General features: G+C 45.0%; 1 protein-coding gene across 5 annotated transcripts in view; it reads right to left on the bottom strand.

Moving 5' to 3' along the window:
* PNPLA7 (patatin like domain 7, lysophospholipase) overlaps positions 1-21,445 on the bottom strand; it is a 122,389-nt gene that overhangs the window by 97,305 nt on the left and 3,639 nt on the right. For all 5 annotated transcript variants that reach the window (XM_082067692.1, XM_082067688.1, XM_082067689.1 and 2 more), the window contains exons 3-13: positions 21,349-21,414; positions 20,846-20,933; positions 20,169-20,251; positions 16,454-16,542; positions 16,232-16,372; positions 14,807-14,966; positions 13,295-13,375; positions 6,707-6,835; positions 5,305-5,385; positions 4,551-4,695; positions 3,482-3,574 (exon numbers count right to left, since the gene is read on the bottom strand). In XM_082067692.1, the coding sequence (XP_081923818.1) occupies positions 3,482-3,574; positions 4,551-4,695; positions 5,305-5,385; positions 6,707-6,835; positions 13,295-13,375; positions 14,807-14,966; positions 16,232-16,372; positions 16,454-16,542; positions 20,169-20,251; positions 20,846-20,933; positions 21,349-21,414 (1,156 nt within the window). The remainder of the gene's footprint in view (positions 1-3,481; positions 3,575-4,550; positions 4,696-5,304; positions 5,386-6,706; positions 6,836-13,294; positions 13,376-14,806; positions 14,967-16,231; positions 16,373-16,453; positions 16,543-20,168; positions 20,252-20,845; positions 20,934-21,348; positions 21,415-21,445) is intronic.

The raw sequence follows: 21,445 nt of genomic DNA, 5'->3' as shown, positions 1-21,445 counted from the left end.
CTCTGGAGCTGGACAAGAGGAGACTGAGGGGGGACCTCATTAATGTTTACAGATATATAAAGGGTGTCAGGAGGATGGAGCCAGGCTCTTCTCGGTGACAACCAATGATAGGACAAGGTGTAATGGGTTCAAACTGGAACACAAAAGGTTTGTCCAATCCCCCCACCGGAGCAGGAACACCCAGATGAGGTTACACAGGAAGGTGTCCAGGCGGGTTGGAATGTCTGCACAGAAGGAGACTCCACAACCCCCCTGGGCAGCCTGGGCCAGGCTCTGCCACCCTCACCAGGAACAAGTTGCTTCTCAAATTTAAGTGGAACCTCCTGTCTTCCAGTTTGCACCCATTGCCCCTTGTCCTATCACTGGTTGTCACCAGAAGAGCCTGGCTCCATCCTCCTGACACTCCCCCTTTCCATATTGATCCCCAGGAATGAGTCCCCCCTCAGTCTCCTCTTGTCCAGCTCCAGAGCCCCAGCTCCCTCAGCCTTTCCTCACACGGGAGATGCTCCACTCCCTGCAGCATCTTGGTGGCTGCGCTGGACTCTCTGCAGCAGTTCCCTGTCCTGCTGGAACTGAGGGGCCACAGCTGGACACAATAGTCCAGATGCAGTCTAAAGAAGCCCGACAAGTTGACCCAAAGACTGTCATCAGCAAAACTTACTAATCATAAGACCAAAAAAAAGAATAAAAAAAGCACTGTTGATGCTACTAAGTGAATTTCACGCACACTGCAACATTAGACCATAAGTCAGTTATAAATAAAAAAAGCTGGGATGGATGGAAATAGCAGCATGGGACTCCATATGGGCTGGTTTGACTACCTGTCAATTATCCTGCCCTGCAAATCACACTGTCAGCATCATTACCGAGCCCCAATACACCAAGTGCATTTTAAATCCAAACATGCACTTCTCAGGTTAAACCTCAAGAATCAGATAACGGGCACGTAGGCAGGAAAAGCATCCTCTGCATAGCTGTGCATTTAAAAACGAAATCAGAGGAGAAAGAGGAGGCACTCTAACAGTGCAAGCTTATGTTTCCTAGACTCCTATTCAGAGCAGAAGTCTTCGACTCAGCCGTAGATATAAACTCCCACACGGTGATTAATTAAAGCGCCTTGTTGCAGCAGAACACACTTGAACTGGAACCGTTGAGTCAAAGGCACAGACGGCAGTGGGAACGCGGGAGGGAACGCGGCCACTCGCCGCACACGCTGCCGGGATCCCATCCGCTGCAAAAACAACACCCAACATGTCCCAGCGGCCTCTGCCCTTCCATGTCGCTCCCCGAAGCTGCTTCTCTGTGCTCCTGCGGATGTGCTGTAGGGTCGTGGCTTTACTTTTGAAATGGGAAAAGCAGCTTCTCTTCACTCTTAACAAAAAAAAACCCCAAACAGCAAACCAATAAAAGCTAACTGCTGTTTAACCTTATAAAATTAAGTTGGGAACGCTTACTTCCAGGAACAATCAAACTGATGAAGTTATCACCTACAAAAGATCCCATTGCTTTATGTTGTTCATCTAATTCTTCTGTACACCAGCCCAGATGCTCCACATGACTTAATTACATCTTTTGCCACAAAAAGGGTTAGTGTACCTAAAAAGCAGACTAGTCAAAGCTGGCGGGATCATATCGCCCCATCTACACAACTGCTGTGTTTCAAGTTAGATAACTACACAAAAAACAGAAAAACTACAAAAAAACAGAACAAATTACATCCCAACCCCAGGAGCAAAGTCATTTCCAGCAGTTTTTTGTTAGTTCAAGCAAATCGAAGAGATGCTGAGATAACAGCACCTGTGTGACACTAATAACAGACACTCCTCTTTTCTCTGAATCAATATTCATCATAATCAATATTCCCACGGAGTCTGAATGCACAGGAAGGTAGGGGAATAGAATCTGAAGCAGTATCGTGATCTTTTCATTGCAGACATCAAGATACTTTCCGTGCAAGCTAAACAGAGACACTAACCTCAGTGCAGTGAACAGAAACCAGCTCTGTTAACCGAGGCAAATCTTAATTACCCAATTAGACATGCTCCTTCTGTCAGTAAAAATTAATTTTCTCTCTCCACTAAGCTCTGTGTACCCTGCCATCATTCTTACAACACACTAAAGGAGAAAGGAAGGACAAACTGACATATTCGCTGTTAAGCATGCAGGGATCCTTCCACGCCAAAGCTTCTAAGAGCACGCATGGGCTCTACCTGCATGGGCAGGTCTCAAACTACTGTTCCTTTGGGGTAAAATGGCTGCGTTCAGCGTCAAACTGCTTAATACAGCACTGAACCAAGTCTGCTGGTACATTTTACAAAGCACAGTGTAAACCAACCCAACAGGTATGAAAATAAAGCCATGTCTTGCATAGGTCCCTTCAGTGTTTTCCCTTGTTCTGGTTCAGAAAGATGATCTGTATATCACTAGCCAAAATGCTGCTTCTCTGCCATATCCATCCCTCTGGACATAACACAACACTGAAGTTATGAAAAAAACAGAATTGGGACACCATACATTTGCGCAGCAGAAATCAAAGAGGAAGTGAAACGGCTCTCCGGTGTTACAAATTAAGTAACCGCCTGTTCTCTACATACCAGCAACATAACTTGATAGCAACAAGTGTTCAAAGCCTTTCCTCAGGGCTGACAGCAACACCGAGCACTCCCTCAGCCCATCTCCCCCTGCTAATCGCCTCAGAGAATGCTCTTATCTCCTAAACCATTTAATAGTCAACATAAGTTCTAACACACCCAGCGTATCTTTATTCCGCTGACTAAATTTTATAGAACTTCTCTGTTAATATCTCCATAATGACCACGGTATGTAAGCATGACCTTACAAGCACCTCAGGACAGCAGTTTGCCACTCAGCTAAGGACAAACAGACACTTTCCTTCTGGGATTCACCCAAGAAGTTCCTGTTTCTCCACCCTGGACAAAGTTCACCCACCCAGCCGGCTCAGAGGAAGATGCCACAGCGCAGGCAGCTGAAGTTCAGTGGAATGAACACTGCGGCATCAGAACAGCTCGGCCTCATCAGAGCATTCAATGATAAATCACCTTTATTACCCACTCGAAAGACATTCCTCTAAAAGCAACAAAGCCATGTAATGTTTTCTTTGGGACAATCAGCCAGCAAGAATCGTGTCATCTTCTGCATGAGAGATGACAGCATATCATCATAACTCACCTTGTTTCAGTTACACCAATTAATAAAGCTCTTCATTTGCAGGTCTCTCGGTAGCCAAATTACGTTCCCCATTGTTAATAAAGACAGCAAGGGAATGTTCTCTTAGATAATAGTCTGTTTGTTACTTTAGAAAATAAGTTTTTGACAGCTGAGTTAGGAAGCAGCACTGCTGCAAGGTGATTATCTAACATAAAGAGGAAGATTATCTAACCCTGTGCTTAAGAAACCACATCTACCCCCATGTGATTCGATACATCACATCTTCACCACAATTTGGCCAAGTACTACTTACTGGAAGCCTCTGCAGACCCTGTGCAGGGAGGTGAGGAAAGGCTTCTTTTGAAAATATTTTCAGAGTTTTCTGCACCAGGAGTCTTCGGTGTATCTGAAATTTAGAGACCAAAGTTACACAACTGTGAACACAAGGTACTCCCTAAATAAAACACATTTCATTGACAGCAAGAACCTCTCGCTACCCACTCTTAAAACTTTTTCATCCAAGGTTGTGTTAAAAGTTTTGAAATACCAATGTTAAACGCTGTTTAAACCCGTTTCCCGCTTTTGATTTAATTTAAAAAAATCTTCAGGTTCAGATGCAAAAATTCAATGCAATTTATTTTCCTGTGTTCAGCTTCCATAGTGACACTTCAACCCCCAAGCCTACACATATCCAGCAATTTGAACACAAGCCCTATGGGGAGAGGCTGAGGGAGCTGGGCTTGTTTAGTCTGGAGAAGAGGAGGCTTAGAGGTGAGCTCAGCACTCTCTAGAACTACCTGAAGGGCAGTTCCAGCCAGGTGGGGATTGGGCTCTTCTCCCAGGCAGTCAGCAATAGGACAAGGGGCCATGGGCTTCAACTCTGCCAGGGGAAATTGAGGCTGGAGGTTAGAAAGCAATTCTGTGCAGAGAGAGTGGTCAGGCATTGGAATGGCTGCCCAGGGAGGTGCTGGACTCACCGGCCCTGGAGGTTTTGAAACTGAGATGGGACATGGCACTTAGTGCCATGATCTAGTCAATGGACTGGAGTTGGACCAAGGGTTGGACTTGATGATCTCTGAGGTCTTTCCAACCCAGTCCATTCTGTGATTCTGTGATTGTTTTGCTAGTATCTAGAATGCAGAATTTTCACGGCTTCTCCTATGAAGTCAACATCAGGAGTCACTTTTTTCCCACTCCCCCATCGCTATCATTAACAACACAGTAATAATTTCCTATTAAAGGTAAGGACTACCCAAAGACTTCAAACCTGAAACTGATTTAAGATAAACCCTAATTATTCTAATAAAACAGAATTCCTCTGACAAATAGCACAACAAAGAACCTCACAAGGCACTGTTACTACCCATTTCCAGACACATTACCCATTTCCAATGCTTCGCCAGTCTTTTCAAACTTCTCTGTGCGATCTTCCTCAGACATGTTGGACACTTGTCTTTTTAATGCTCTGCTGGAACTTCCTCCGGCTGTGACATTCGCCACGGAGGTGAGCGGGATGGCCTGGCTCTGCTGCGAGGGGAAAGCCAATTATACACAGCTTAAACTCAGTTCTGGGACCACCGACCCATTTCTGGAACAATCTCCTTAATTAGCCTGAGGAGCGAGCAGAGGGAGATGAGCCGTCTTATCTCTCTTATCTCATGTGCAAATGAACTAAAGTATAAAAAACTTCTCACTTGGGACACTAGTAATGAAGTTTCATTGCACCCGCCACCAAGAGAGCTACAGAGACCATCACTGCATCGACAGACCCCTGGAGTGGTGAAATTGCAGCTTCTGATACCTTTAGCTCTCTTTGTTCTTTCTAACATAAGGGTAGTATCATTGGGAGTTTTGTTGTTGAAGTCTTGTTAAGGTTTATGATAAAGTGACAAACTTTTACCAAGTGACTACTTGCTGTAATTCTGCTGCGTTATAACTAAATTCATCACAGTGATGCACGCACACCGGTTTGAAGAGATGCATTGCTTCAAATTTCTGAAATTTAAGCTTTGCCCACCTCACTTCTCAAGTACCATCATTATTAAATTAATATGTAACATTCACTTTACGATCTTCTGTAAGGAGAAAAACCTCCCTGTGCATGGGAAGAGCAGACGAAATGTTCATCAGACTTACACAGTTGAAGAGCTCCGTGGTCAGCCCCAGGTAGTTGTGCAGAGCCAGGAATGTCACTCTCTGCAGCCTCACCATGATGATCTAGAAATGGAAACGAGAAACAGTAGCAATGGAATTAGCATTCGCTCACACTCATTTTTGCATTTAGATATAATTACATACCAGAGTACCTGAAGGCACTTTATAAAATACAGACTGTACCCTAAGCTGAAATTGCTTTTTAGCAGTTGATATATTGAGGCAAAGATAGATTCAAGGCATTTACCAAACTTCACAATCATTTGACAGCACAAGAATCCAAACTCTCATTCCCAAACAACAAATAATACTTTTGGTTTTCTATAAACATTTACAACAAACACACCTTGAAATAAAATCATTTCCTTCCATCTTTTCCCTCTCATTAAAAAGTTATTCCAGCCTTCCCCATACAGAGCCTGTGCTATTGCTTTACAGACTCTAAACTAACAGGAGACATCCCTGCCACCGACCTTCCTCTGCCCTGGCGACTCACTCCCGCTATTAAACCACCCTCGCTTTTGTATCAGCTCTTACGGGGGAAATTAAATTGGTAAAATGAGTTGCTCTCTTCAGCCATCAGTATTAGGAGGTTCGTGTCTCACACATAAAACAGCCAGGTACCAAAACAGCTCGCAAGGACGAAAAGATTTAGAAGTGACAGTGAAACAAAATGACAGACCAGAATGACCCATGTGTGTCCATTGGGATGTTACACCTGCGGGACAACGCGCCCCTGGGCAAACCCTCCACACCAATTCGTTAATGCACAAATCCCTGCACCACCCTCCACTCACAGGAGGCATAATACACGGTGCAGACTGGCAGCGCTCACTTGAAAACTGCCCAAGCTCCTGCAGAGCACAGGGAGGTGAACGTCAAACCAATACAAAGCCCAGCTCTTCCCTCGGGTGCCGATAATCTCTTCCGAACTGGAAATTCACACATCAATCTGAATTTTGTGAATTTTGCAAAGCGCCACCCGTCAGCAAACAGCTTCTGAGGGTACAGCAGCTCTTCTTCAGAATATGTGACTGTCTTTTCCATTTTGAAACCCTGCTGGTGCATAACCACGGTGCAGAGCCACGCCAGCACATTCTACACCACCAGGACCAAAGAGCCTACACTGCAGGTCAGGCTGATTCAGTGTGTGTGTATATATATAAATTCTTTCTTCCTGTACATGATTAACGCAGAGATCATTAAGTTTAGGACTCTCAAGAGTAAGAGAAACAGCAAAAATCATCTAAATCTTGAAAAGAGGCCATACTGACCAGTTCCATATCTGCAAAAGGATGATGAGCTGGCTGAACTTCAAAATGTAACTTGGAAATTGGAGTGGGTTTTTTTCCTTCGCCCAATTCTACTTAACGACAAAGCTTACCTGTACCACTCTAACGAGAGTCTCGGGGTATTTCCTGAACACGTCTTGGAAGGCATTTGCTGGGAGTCGCAATATAGTGGACGGAATGGCTGCTCGGGCTGAGACGGTTTTGGAAGGAGCAGGGTGACCCTAAGAGAAAGTTTGGGAGACACGAGGTTAATCCACCAATTATCCAACCCAATTCTTCCCAATCGCTTTCCAAATATCTACTTTGATATTGTATATAATCGCCAGACATCACCTGGCCTCAAAAAGCCTTGAACTTGTGTTCCGTGACCCGCGGGCGCTGTAATGAAGGCGGTGGGTCAGGTGCATTCACATTGGCAATTTCACCGGTATTAAAGGGAGACAGAGAAATAAGAGCTATGGGAAGGTGTGTCGGATTAAGGGGAACTGGCTGGTCTATCAATTCGATTACAGTTTTATTACCAAGCTAGGCTTCACAAGTATTTCAACTACCAGCTACTCCAGGCTGCAGAGAACAGAGGTTTTATTATCTGTACTGAGGACCAAGCCATTTGCTGCAGTAACAACCTCACACAATTAGCAAAATTTACAACAAAATTGGATAGCAATTACATACATAATGGAGAAAGACAAAAACCAAGCAGACTTATTGCACTCTAAGGTACATATATGTGTATCTTCATATATATTCATGTATAAATGAAATATTGCAAATGACAAAGCCAAACAGCTTCTCTCTGCTTGAGATAAACTGGGTCTACACCATCCTGAGTTGCATGAAGAACAGATGAAGAATTAATAAACCATTGAAAGTTAAAACTGCAAGTGGGTCGAATACAGAGATTTTGACACTGGGAAGCAAGTTCAGGCCTTTCCCCCTTGAATCAAAATATATTTTAACAAAGAAAATCTACTGCCAAATACTTGGATAACAAACTCCAGACAACACACCCTTAATGCCCCATTAGCAAACACTGAAAATAATGTCTATAAGGCATTAGTTGATTTATTAATACATGAAATATTGATTTATCCAGTATTTTTAAGATCAAAAAGAGTCCTTTTGTGGCACAGAGCACAAACTAAAGAAGAAATGGAGTTTCTTCTTCCACCGTCGAAAATAGTTACAGCTCTGCCTTGCTGGTCTGGAAGGCACCGTGAGGCAGGTTCTAAAATTAAATTAATTGGAACCAATCTCTTAATTACACTAACTCCGCTGACCTTTTTATAAAATCTAGGGATGGTATTAATAGCTTTGATTTTCAAGTTCCCGAGGGATCTGAAATTTTAAACATCTCTTCGACCTACAGCGCGAAGCTACCGGGCGTCCTCGCTTCTCTTGTGTCTCTTTTCATTAAGTAAAGACATTAAAAAATGACATTCCTGTGCTTTTGCTGCACCCAAAAATAAATGCAACGTTCTTCTTTTACAAGCCAGTTTAAAGCCTGGCTTTAGATGATGAAGTCATTTGGAATTCTCCTTATACACAAATGTAAAAGAAAATGTATATATAGTCTGCCTTTAAGCATGTACGTCGCTATACTTGCCATCAACTGTATTCCCTAAAAGAATCCACACCAAATATACAGTGGAAAAATTAAAGAAATCTATTAAAACATTAGTTGTTGGACAAGGGATAAAAGTGTTTAATAGTGTTCCGTAACAGTTATTCAAAGGGCAAAATGAACACCGTATTTCCCATTTATATCACAGAATCACAGAATGGACTGGGTTGGAAAAGACCTCAGAGATCATCCAGTCCAACCCTTGGTCCAACTCCAGTCCATTCACTAGATCATGGCACTAAGTGCCATGTCCAATCTCAGTTTCAAAACCTCCAGGGCCGGTGAGTCCAGCACCTCCCTGGGCAGCCATTCCAATCCTGACCACTCTCTCTGCACAGAATTGCTTTCTAATCTCCAGCCTCAATTTCCCCGGGCAGAGTTGAAGCCCATGGCCCCTTGTCCTATTGCTGATGCCTGGGAGAAGAGCCCAATCCCCCCCTGGCTAGAACTGCCCTTCAGGTAGTTCTAGAGAGTGCTGAGCTCACCTCTAAGCCTCCTCTTCTCCAGACTAAACAAGCCCAGCTCCCTCAGCCTCTCCCCATAGGGCTTGTGTTCCAGTCCCTTCCCCAGTCTTGTTGCTCTTCTCTGGACCCGCTCCAGCACTTCAATCTCTTTCCTGACCTGAGGGGCCCAGAACTGAACACAATACTCCAGCTGTGGCCTCCCCAATGCAGAGCACAGGGGAAGGATCACTGCCCTTGTCCTGCTGACCACGCTGGTTTGATACAGGACAGGATCCCATTGGCCTTCTTGGCCACCTGGGCACACTGTTGGCTCATGTTGAGCTTCCTGTCCATTAGTCCCCCAGGTCCCTTTCTGTCTGACTGCTCTCCAGCCACTCTGTGCCCAGCTGGAGCGCTGCAGGGGGTTGTTGTGGCCAAAGTGCAGGACCTGCCACTTGGCCTTGTTGAACTTCATCCCACTGGAATCAGCCCATTTTTCCAGTCTATCCAGATCCCTGCAGAGCCCTCCTGCCTTCCAGCAGGTCGACACTCCCTCCCAACTTGGTGTCAGCAGCAAATTTGCTGGTCTGTACTCTATCCAGTAAAGTGTTTTGGGGTTGTTTTGAACAGTGCTTGTTTGGGAATAGATCAGGGGTGTCACACTCATTTTTACCAGGGTTGCATCAGCCTCGCAGTCGTCTCCAAAGGACCAAATGGAATTTTCGGCCCGTATAAATGTAGGAGTAGTTGGATAGACCAGTGCTGAGTATCTCTCAGAAAACCAATTTCGGGATAATAACAGATAATGACGCAGCCGCCTTTTTCTCCAAAGAACAGCCCATCCCTCCAGTTTTTCAGTGTATAATTTTTCCTTTTCGCGATCCCTGCGTGCGAGCAGCCGCCTCTGGAAAGGGCAAAGCACCACGTCTAACTGGGCTGGAACACGGAGAGGAAATGTTCCTGTAATTGTCAGCTCTCTCCAATGTAACGCAACCAGCCGCTCACAGAGAACACCACATCGAAATTACAATATTTTCCAATGGCACACGGGGGTCACAAGGAACAGCAAAGTTATAATCAGTAGTGAATTAGGGTTTTTTCAACAGAGAACTTTTTGTTCTCAGCGCAGATAACTATTTACTTCTGTCTTGCTCTAAGAGCTGCGGAGTGACTAAATATTGTAGGTGACGCACGTCACAGCTGAAATTGTAGCTGAATCCAGATGACAGCTAATGGCCAAATCCAAATGAATTTGGTTAAGAATCTGCTACAGGTGCTTATCATTCTCCCACCAGGAACAACTCCCTTTTTGTACCCCAAATTCTGCCATATTCTCCCTATTCTCATCGCCTGGATTGTGTCTCTCCTGCTCCCACCTGCCTCCTCCGTACCACACCAACGTTCCTGCTGCAATCAATTCCTTCTTTATAATCTCATTTATCTTGCCTGCTCTATTTAAACAGACTCCAGCCCTGCAGGCTCGCCTCCAAGGTTGGCTTTTTCATCTTCTTTTAACCCTCAGACTTTCATTTTTTCCCTTCAGTCACTGCCAATTGATCGATATTCCTCCCAGTCTCTTATTTCTCACTCCGACTATGCCACCTGCTCATTGTGTTCCAAATATTATCTTCACATGGAGGACAAAAGAAGAGTAAAACTGCAAACTCAGCATCAAACACCATCTCTATTTGTCCCATTCAACTCTGAATGAAAATTCAGCGTTCAGGGAACAGCCCCGACTGCACAAGGGAAGAACAACAGCGCCCAAAAACCCTTGCGTGGGCATCACCAACAATCAGCTCAGAGACTCCTCTAATATTTGAGGCAATAGCAGTTCAGAGTCAGATTAACCACAACACAGAACTGTTCCAAAACAGTAGGAAAATGTTGGTGTCTACGGGGATTCCAAGGCTCCTTGTTTCTCCTTTTAATTATTGAGAAAGCAGCGTTTATCTGTTCTCAGAATGAGTGAAATGCAGAACAAGTCTCTTATGCCACAGCTGGTATCTTCGCAATTAGTAGATCTAAGCAGGCACTTCAATTTAAACAATTAGAAAATGAATTATAGAGGTAGCTCTCGTGTGATCTTTCTTTCGGATCCAACAACAAGAGGCTGCCGCTTCTTGCCGCAATCTCCATTTCCTTGCACGTCTCTCAAGCAAACGGGACAGGCCAGACATGGCGTGTTACAAAATCGGTCAAAGAAACCACAAATCCAGCTCAGACAACTCAAATCCTCTCTGAATAAATTGTTTCTTCGTGTGTCCTGGTTTTGTTAAAAACAAGACCGGTTCTCTTTCAGTGATTTTCCTCTCAGCTCAGTTCTTTAGGTGGCTGTACTTTTCTGAGTTTTAGCTGCATATTTTTCCTCGGATGCTGCACTCGGTGCTGATAGGAGACCAACGGGATGCTGAAGAAGCTCGTGTTTAGATCTATTACTATGGTAGCCAAGAAAGACTGATAAGTTTTCCCACGTTCCGTTGTGAGGGGGCGTGTTTGAGGAGGGGTGGATGGAACAGGTGACTAGAGCTGACCAACTAAGTATTCCATCCCATAATGGTCATACCCCTATATAAGAGGGTGATCACAGGGTCACTCTCTCTTCGCCCATGGCCGGCATCCAGAGAGGCCCCTGTCTGTCTGTCTGTCTGTCTGTGACCCTCAGGCCCTGCATCCCGCACCCAGGCTCCGTTTGCTGTGCAGTCCCGCCCGTGACTCCCGGGGCCTGAGCTGCAGCTGCTGGAGCCGCCAGCCCCGCACACCCAGCTCTGCTGCTGAGTGACGCCAGCGCCACGTCCAGCACTTAGACTGGGTTTGTGCATTTTGTATGTATTCTCTATTTATTAGTAGCATTAGTAAAGCCCTTAAAACTCTCCAACTTGAAGTCTAAGTCTCTCTTCCTTTCCCCTTATCTTTCCAATCATCTTTCCGATCTAAAGGGAAGGGGTGGCGGGAAGTGAGGGGATAACAGGGAGCATCTGCCTTGCCTTAAACCCTGACATTGTGTCAGATCCATGTGTTAAAATTAGTTAAGGTTATGGTACCTGCAAAAAGTTCTGACACTAATTTGGAACGCACCTGAGAAATCTCTATTTTGACAAACGCTACTTTCTCCTTCCTTACCCATCTTCCTGGTACTTTTATACCCACAGTCAGTAAGGAGCACAACGAGAACAGAGAACAACACAACCAGTTCAAAGCTGGGAAACAAGGGAGGAAAGTGGGAGTTGTGAAGATAAATGAGAACAAGTTACTTCATTAAAAACAAATTGCAAGCTTTCTGGTTAAATACTCTTCTGCATGCTGATAACTCTTTGAACACACTTTCAATAATTTATATTTTCTGATTTACCAGTGCTGTAACTCAAAAGAGAAAAATAAATAGAATAATAATAAAAAACCCCACACACACCACAAAATGAATGGCAAGCACCCACAAACCATTGTTATATAAGAAGGATTTCTTCTTGTTTGTTGAAAAAGAATATAGGAAAATAATGCTGTCATCAAGAAAAGTTACCTGTGGAAGTAACAAGGGCAAGGATACCCCTAAATCATTTGCTGTTAATATGGATTTGGCAGCAAGATCTAGATTTGTACAGTCCAAATTATTCACGTGCCATGACTTTCTACAGAAGAAAACGTGACCAAGCTTAAAAACTGTTTATCACTTTCAATAGGCTTCATGGAAATTTAATATATATATTTGTCTGCTTGCACCTAGAAGTGGCAAAGAACACTTTACAGAATCATTAAACTACTTAACACAAAATAACGTTACCCTTTAATGAAAGGAGACACCAAGCACAAGAGCAACACGATACAAGGTCAAATATGAACAACTTATTGATCAGATTATCTTCATCCTCTCAGCCACCAAAAAACCTTCAAGCAAACGTTTTAAGCGCTTGTGCATTATCGAATATAATGAATTTGCCCCCTTCGATTTAGGTTTTCCTAAACAGACACGCTGTGACAACTGCAGCAAAACCGTATTGTAATTCCAACCAAAACAAAATCCACACCGCTAATTTGCGCAATAAATGCGAGTGGCCAGCGTTCGGCTCATCTGGTCCCCCGTTGAAGCGCACAGCCTTCAGACAGCCAGCGGCAGCATGAACATTGAGGGAAAAATTAACCCATCAGCTGGTTTCACAGTATAATTACGATAATAACAACTGTCAGATTTATTTTCATTAGGCTAAATGAAAATAAATTCAGTAAGCAACAAATCAAACAGTGTAAAACCCTGATTTGTGGGCCCTACGCTGGTCCCGCTCCCCACTGCTCTGTGACCTTGAACAAACCACACTGTACCTCAGGTTTCCAGCCTTAAAAGAATAATTCCAATCCTATTGCTTATTGGAAATAGCCAGTGTTCCACTAGCAAGCACCACATCTCACAACCAACTAACACACCACAGAGCTACATTTACAGCTGTGAGGCCCGGGAGGAGGGAAAGAATTGGTCAAAGAAACATTTCCCATCCTGATTCTTTCCTTGTAATATTCAAAAGGCGACTTCCCTCATGGAACAGAACTGTAGAATGTCCTGAGTTGGAATGGACCCACAAGGATCATCGAGTCCAACCCCTAAACCCATGAGAACTCACCGTGATAACGTCGAGGATGCTGAGAAGGCTGTGGACGCTGTCTCCCGCCAGCACCTCCTTCACCACCACTTCTGTCCCGTCCTGCAAGCGAAGGACAGACCATCACCGTGGGCAAACAGCTGGATATTTGGCATATATGGAACATCTCAGAAAGCTCAACCCGCTCTCCTTTTCCAACTCTGAGCAGCCCTACCAGAAATGGTCCCCCGTTACAATTTGGATGCTCGTTTCCTCTCTGCCCTGGCGGTAGTGTGCCAATTCAAGCCACAGTTTTCAAATACCATTCCAGAAGTGATAAATTAAAAGAAACTAAAAGCCAGTTTGGGCTAGGGGGAGATATAACCTGTTTGTCTTTGCTGTGTAACAACTAAAGAAGAAAAAGCGTCCTTCACGCTCAGAATTAGCTCCCTCTATGGAGGGATTACATGTCAACAGGTAGTGCAGAACAAAGGACAGCAAAACACAAAAATATGCAGAAATTAGCAAATTTGGAATAATATACAAACACAAAATCCCTGACTTGTCAGCCATAAGGAAACAATTCCCATGGTAAAGCTAAACTCAAAGTTCAGGAAGAAAGAAAAATAATAAAAATCCAAATTAGCTGGGGGGGTCGTCAAGGCTAACGCTCACCAGTTTAACACCAATAGCACAGACCATCAGTTCTCTTCCCTGCCTACCAAAAGTGAACCTGAATCTTCCACCTCCCAGCCAGGATATTACGCAGTGAAGCACACTTGATCCCTCCAGCTCTGTACACCTCATTGGTTTGCATAGCTACCATCCAAAAGGGAATGTTTCCAACACAAGGTCAGTCCAGCACCCCGTCCCCCCTCAATAACTACGCACCTAGAGCATGGGAGGATGTTTCAGAACGCCAGATCAGCACTGTGTTCACTCTCTCATCTAAGACATGGGGGACCACAGCAAAAAACCCTTGTTCTTTATAAATATCATAGTCCTGAAGGGTTGGAATTAATCCTTCCTAAATCACTGTGATTCAATGTCTAAGTTTAATCAATGCTTCATGATTCATGCCAACCCATATGCTATGCCAACAGATTGATCTCAAGAACAGAATCACAGAATCCCAGAATGTCAGAGGTTGGAAGGGACCTGGAAAGCTCATCCAGTGCAATCCCCCCATGGAGCAGGAACACCCAGATGAGGTTACACAGGAAGGTGTCCAGGCGGGTTGGAATGTCTGCACAGAAGGAGACTCCACAACCCCCCTGGGCAGCCTGGGCCAGGCTCTGCCACCCTCACCAGGAAGAAGTTGCTTCTCATATTGAAGTGGAACCTCCTGTGTTCCAGTTTGTACCCATTGCCCCTTGTCCTGTCATTGGTTGTCACTGAGAAGACCGTGGCTCCATCCTCCTGACACTCACCCTTTACATATTTATAAACATTAATGAAGTCACCCCTCAGTCTACTCTTCTCCAAACTAAAGAGCCCCAGCTCCCTCAGCCTTTCCTCATAAGGGAAAAGAAGCACAGCTGAGTTTATTCTTACGCTCTCCTGGATGCAGACTTCCAGCCTGCCGTCCTGCACCACGTAGATGCTGTTGTCCAGCTGCCCGGGCCGGATGATGTATTCACCTTCGTGCAACTGCACAAAGAACATGTGCTTGCACAGCTCCAGGAAAAGAGGTTTCTCAAAGTGGCCAAGGACCCTGCAGGGAAGAAAACACAAATGGAAACCTAAAATTGCCATCGTCCTTGGAAAATCCTCCCTAAATTAGCAAAACCCCCAGGCACAAACAGCAGAGAAACCCCAGCAGCAAGGCAGGACAGAATTCCCCGGTGCAGAAGGGCAAGAGCCCCGTGAAATGCTGAAAACTGTAAAAACTGAAGGTCTTTTTTGAGCAGCACTCCAAGCAACGCCAGCAGGCTCTGAAGGACATATAACCAATCTTCCTCATGGCTTTTGAAGGGGAAGAAATAAAATCCTGCAACAGATTCACACATTGCACGAAAAAAGCGACCCTTGGGAACTTGCCCTTTTAGCACAGCCACCCTGTCTGTGCAACCAGAACACATGAAAAACACTGAAAACAAAGGGAAAAATCCCTGTCATCTGCATGAATTTGTAACTTGGAATATTGCAGATAATGTGCACCTGGACCCTGCAATACTGGAACTAGTCGGTCACTACCATGCAGACAGAAATATGCATCTTAAAGCTGATCATTCCGTGCACAGCACCAAAGGGCCCTTCGTACGGCTCCACTCCCTCACATTTAACAGCATCAATCAATCAAATCCTGCTGCAACATCAATTAGTCACAGGAGATCATAATTCCACAGCAGAAAGTTCAGATGATTTAAATAGCAGTTTTACTGCAGTACGTATGACCTTCAGGACTAAATTATGTCAGAACTGGGAGTAAAATGAACATACACAAACAAAACCAAAATTACAGGTCTGGAGATGGCATTCACTTTGCTGCATCAATACAAACATTGGACTGAATGGGCACAAAGACCCTCCCGCAATCCCCCCAGGGCTGTGAGGGTTGTGTTTGATTCTGTTTGCAACCTTCTTAGCCAGAGAAATAAAGGATTCTGCAGTTCAGCAAGTTGCCAATATGGTATCCAATTAGCATTTCCAAATGATGATGCCTTTCTGTATCAAAAATTGTCTGGTATTCTAAAGGGAACTTAAAACATACTAAGAGAAATCTGTTCATGTCAAAAAAGCTTCATTATCATTATGCCCCAAATTAGGCCACTAATATATGTCTTCAACTGTTTTCTTAATGTTTCTAGAAAATTAGAAGCCAAGTATCCTTTCCCCATATGAACACTCAGTCAACTGCTTAACGAGTCTGACCATGCAGACACAAACTTTAAGACTTGACACAAACTGCTAAATATTTAGATCACTTGAACATCCATCAAATGCAAACCCCAAACTTATCTCTCCATTTCGCATTACCTGACATTTTTAAGCATGTATAAGACTTCCGATGGCAAATGGGAATTCTTGACATCAAATTCTGTCAGATCTGCCTCTAGCAAGGAGGGAGGTGGTTCTCTGGGCTGCAGAGTCGGACTTTCTTTCTTAATACGCAGAATCCTACAAAATCAAACAGAAGGCAGAGAGTTCAGGAACCAGGCTCCATGGTGTTAATTTTCCCCTTCCCAAAAGCCCAAGTACCTTTTGGCCAACGATAAAACTTTGGTCCGTTTCCGCATCCTTTGGCGAGGCACCGTGTTCCCAACCAGAGTGTTCGGAAGGGTTGTAACCTAGAAGGAAATCACAAAAACAAAGGCATTTACTAAAACCCAAACCAAACTAAAAAACAAACCTCAATCCACCAGTTCCAACCCTGCAAAGGCTCCAACTCATCCACCAAGTCACCAGAATGTGAACAGAAAAGTACAAGACCTTGGAGGACTGGAACAATCTATTCTGGGATCACATTCTTGCTAGAAAGCAAAAGGAGTATACTTGGATTTTATTAAGCTACTACTACAGTGGTACTGGATGGTAGAGGGAAAAACCCCCAGCTATACAGTTCTCGCTCAGAAACCCTCCAGAGCAGGCAGAGCAGCCACATTCACAGCTCCAGCCTGTGCTGCTGACAAACAAGCGCTGTGTTCATTTCTGAGCTGGCGGCAAACTCCCCGCACTCCAGCAAGGCTCCCACTTGCTTTTAACAGGTACTACATGCCGCCTCCTGGACAAATGCAACAACTGCAAGGCCAAAAAAACACCTTTTAGTTACTTTCCAAACGTTATAGTTCTCCGTTTGCTTCTCAGGGAGCTGAACCCCAGGGAAAAGTTTCTCTCTCCAAAAACAAAACAAATCTTTAGTTTGGAGACTCAATTATTTTTCTCTTTTAGGGAGTAAAATCTTGGTACTTTATCAAAAATACATGAAGTACAAGCAACAGCAGTTAGTTTGTAACATTCTATGTCTTACTCAGGAATAAAAGCAAAGTCTAAAATTCCAAAGCAAAAATCACCTGAAATTATCTTAGTACATGGAACTCTAAGCATTCTTTACTTATGTTCCGTATGAACACCTGTGTTACAGAATATTACAATTACAAAGTTGCTGGCAACACACACAACTTGCTTTCACTGGGGGCTTTTTTAGCCAAGGCTGATTCACAATACAGGAGTGAGGTTCAGGGAGTAAATCTCCTTCCTCCACAATGAGACACAGCCCCACAACTGAACTTTAAAACCAGCATGGTGTCTAATTATTAAGTCCAAGCATTTGAACTCACCTGGGTGAGGCTGAGCAGTGCATGAGCAGGAAGCTGTGGCAGCTCGCAGGAGGAAGCGTTTGCTCCTCAGCACACAGTGACCAACAAAGCAAGATCACCTGCCTGGACCTTATTTCTCTACAGATGTTGTTTTCGGTGCCCTGGCACCGTGAGTGCACAGCTGGATTCCAGCAGGTTGTCCCACAGCCAGGACACCCCCTGCTCTGCCGGTGGCCCCAAGAGACCAGTCCCAATCACAGAATCCCAGAATGTCAGGGATCAGAAGGGCCCTGGCAAGCTCATCCAGTGCAATCCCCCCATGGAGCAGGAACACCCAGATGAGGTTACACAGGAAGGTGTCCAGGCGGGTTGGAATGTCTGCACAGAAGGAGACTCCACAACCCCCCTGGGCAGCCTGGGACAGGCTCTGCCACCCTCACCCCGAACAAGTTTCTTCTCATCTTTAAGTGGAACCTCCTGTGTTCCAGTTTGAACCCATTGCCCCTTGTCCTGTCACTGGTTGTCACCAGAAGAGCCTGGCTCCATCCTCCTGACACTCCCCCTTTCCATATTGATCCCCAGGAATGAGTCCCCCCTCAGTCTCCTCTTGTCCAGCTCCAGAGCCCCAGCTCCCTCAGCCTTTCCTCACACGGGAGATGCTCCACTCCCTGCAGCATCTTGGTGGCTGCGCTGGACTCTCTCCAGCAGTTCCCTGTCCTGCTGGAACTGAGGGGCCACAACTGGACACAATATTCCAGTTGCGGCCTCAATCCTGCTTCCCCAGTCTGGGGAGCCTCCTGGACCTGCACCCTGGCTCTGCCCCTCCAGGGCAGTGGGCAGGGACCACTTACCAGTGTCAAAATAGCTTTTTTCCTTCACCAACCATTTGTATTTACCATTATTCACTCAACAAGTGACTACAAGCAAGCACTAACCATTTGTTACTCTAAAAACAGGTCAGAGTTCTGGCTTGAGTAAGAGGCAGCTTTCCAAAGTCAGACTTTATCAAGAGCATCATACATACTAAACCTGTGCACAGAGCTCCAAGCAGTTGCTGCACAGATTCTGGTGTGGGAAGCGTTGAGTAAGGAAATCACCTCAACCTCTAGGACCTCTTGCACAAGCTTGTACCAAAACCCAACACAAAACCTCTGTGCCAGCACAGGCACTCACAGCACCTCTGAGAAAATGAGTTCTATTGACTGTGATGGTACAGTCAGGAATAAAAAAACAATCTCACATGCTGCATACACAAAGGAGCTTCAAGGGAAGTGTGTATTTTGAGGAGAAAGACAGGAAGATGAAGCTCCTCAGTTAAATCCAGGCAGTAAGTGATGAACACGCCTACTGAGAGCAACCTCATACATTGAAGAAAATGTCTGTCTGCAGATTTCCTTGAGCCTTCTTGTAATTTCCCAAGAAAAGCTACTTGCAAAGACAAGAGCAAAAAATAAATAAACAAAAAACCTGAACTAAATATCAACCAGTCATACACTCAAATGATTGTGGAGCAATCTCCCTTATGAGGGACTGGAGCATCTCCCTTATGAAGAAAGGCTGAGGGAGCTGGGGCTCTGGAGCTGGACAAGAGGACACTGAGGGGGGACTCATTCCTGGGGATCAATATGGAAAGGGGGAGTGTCAGGAGGATGGAGCCAGGCTCTTCTGGTGACAACCAGTGACAGGACAAGGGGCAATGGGTTCAAACTGGAACACAAAAGGTTCCACTTAAATATGAGAAGCAACTTCTTCCTGGTGAGGGTGACAGAGCCTGTCCCAGGCTGCCCAGGGAGGTTGTGGAGTCTCCTTCTGTGCAGACATTCCAACCCGCCTGGACACCTTCCTGTGTAACCTCATCTGGGTGTTCCTGCTCCATGGGGGGATTGCACTGGATGAGCTTTCCAGGGCCCTTCAACCCCTGACATTCTGGGATCCTGTGTGATTTAACCAACTGATGCAGAAACAGGTTCACAACTGATGGAAAATTCTTGAGAAGACCTTTCAGAATAACAGGTCAGGAGCAACACCAGGATGGGAACCTGAGTGTGGAGGTGGCATTCCTTGTGACAACCCAAGGCAGAGGGCTCGATCTTGGGATAAAACCCTTTCGAACACTCTCTAATGAGAGTGTTTGACAAGTCCGATTTGCAATTGATAACAAGAAAACAAGGGCGCGTATGCTGAAGTGCTTAGTGCTCTTCACAGACTGTAGAAAAGCAAATATGAGTGTCTGGTTCGCAGACAGACTCGCACAGGAAAGAAGGTGCCAGATTCCAGTGGGAAGGCAGTACTGGTAGTCACCATCTGAAAGGGACAATCCTGAGGTAATGAATATCTTGAATATAATCCTAAACACTAAGAGAGATTACTACAGAGACATATATTAAAAAAGAAAAATCAACTCCATAGAGGAGTCAGATTTACTCCTACCCTCAATGTCTGCAAATATTGCTGAAAGAGGTAAGGCTGGGCCAGAAAGAGAAGTTTTTGCTGTTCCATCAGCAATTCAGACAGAATTCCAGGAGCTCTGAAACATTCCCAAAATTCCAGTGAAGTTGTCTGGGTTGAAGGCCCTGGGCCAGGCTAAGCAAGTGAAGTTCACAACACCTCCCAAAGTGGATTTTAATCTTCCCTCCCACCGCACCAGATCCCCTCACCTTCCTCATGATCTTCCGCCCGTAGAACATCACTTTGTCTCGCTTGCGGAACCGGTACTGAGGCACGTGTGGCTGGAGTTGTTCTGAAAAAGAGGAGCATCCCGTCAGAAACCACAGCAGCTCTGTGCTAACGGAAAGGAAACGGAGCACGGGCTCCAGAGCAGCTGTGGTTCCCGCCTGTGGAGCTGCAAGCTCCTGTGGCCAAAGTTTGGAATTGAAACCAACACAAGACACCTCATTATCCAGCTCTGGTCAGCCACGCCAGACTAGGGAAGAGCTGGCTGGAGGCTCTGCCTAATCACCAGAGAGATTAAATGGCTCTAAACAGATATAAGGATTTAATCTCACCAAGGAAACCTCTGATTCACCTGTTTCTCATTATTGTAATGGTGAAATTGCAGCAGGGTTGAAATTCTTTGCATGCCAGCTATACTACAGCTGTCATAGAGAAATAAAACCTCCAGCGTCCTGCACGTGACAGTTGTGAATCCTACGCTCACACATGGGTAAGTGAATTAACCAAGTTCTTCAGCCTTTCAAAGCTGTTTTCCTGCAAGAACCACCAGCTTTGCAGCGAGCAATCGGTACAAACCGGCACAGAAGCTACCGCTTGCTGCTACAAAAATCCTGAGGTAACTGAGAAACTTTTAAAACACACATAGTTCATGGGTACTTACTAGATCGTTTCACTCGTCTGTAAACGACAAACACGACAATCGCTATGAGGAGCAACGCGACGGCGGCTCCAATGGCAATTCCGGTCAGCTGTGGGAGGAATTCAGGGAGGAAAGAAGTCAGCAGCTTCTACACTTGGAGATTTTTAAGCACTGTTTGGAGGGCTAAAGAACACTTAGGTCAGTAAGAAGTCTAAAAGTCAAGCACATTCATAAATATTTAGTTTTTAATTAAAACATCACATATGCAAAAAGTTTTAGTTTAAACTACATCAGTGTCTCACTCATAAGCTCACATGCAAAATATCCAGTGCTTTTCCCCCCCTGTGAGCTGATCACCTCAATGTACATGGGGTGAAATAACAGGCATTCATTCCTGCCTCATACACAGTGACAAAAAGACACACACTCAGACTCTGACTGTGATTCCTAGAGCTCCCGAGAAGCTCCACACTATTTACACTCACACACAGTCATTCACCCAGCTGTTTGGAGCTGTACGTTACCATAGTGGTCTGTATTCTGTCTTCCACAAACTGCAGAATGGCTGTTCCGCTCGCTGGTAGCACAGTCTAGCACCAAAACAAAGGTGAAATTAGTTTC

Source organism: Streptopelia decaocto (assembly GCF_964273445.1).
Source record: "Streptopelia decaocto genome assembly, chromosome: 17".
NCBI classification, from domain to species: domain Eukaryota; kingdom Metazoa; phylum Chordata; class Aves; order Columbiformes; family Columbidae; genus Streptopelia; species Streptopelia decaocto.
This window is presented reverse-complemented; position numbering and strand designations above follow the sequence as displayed.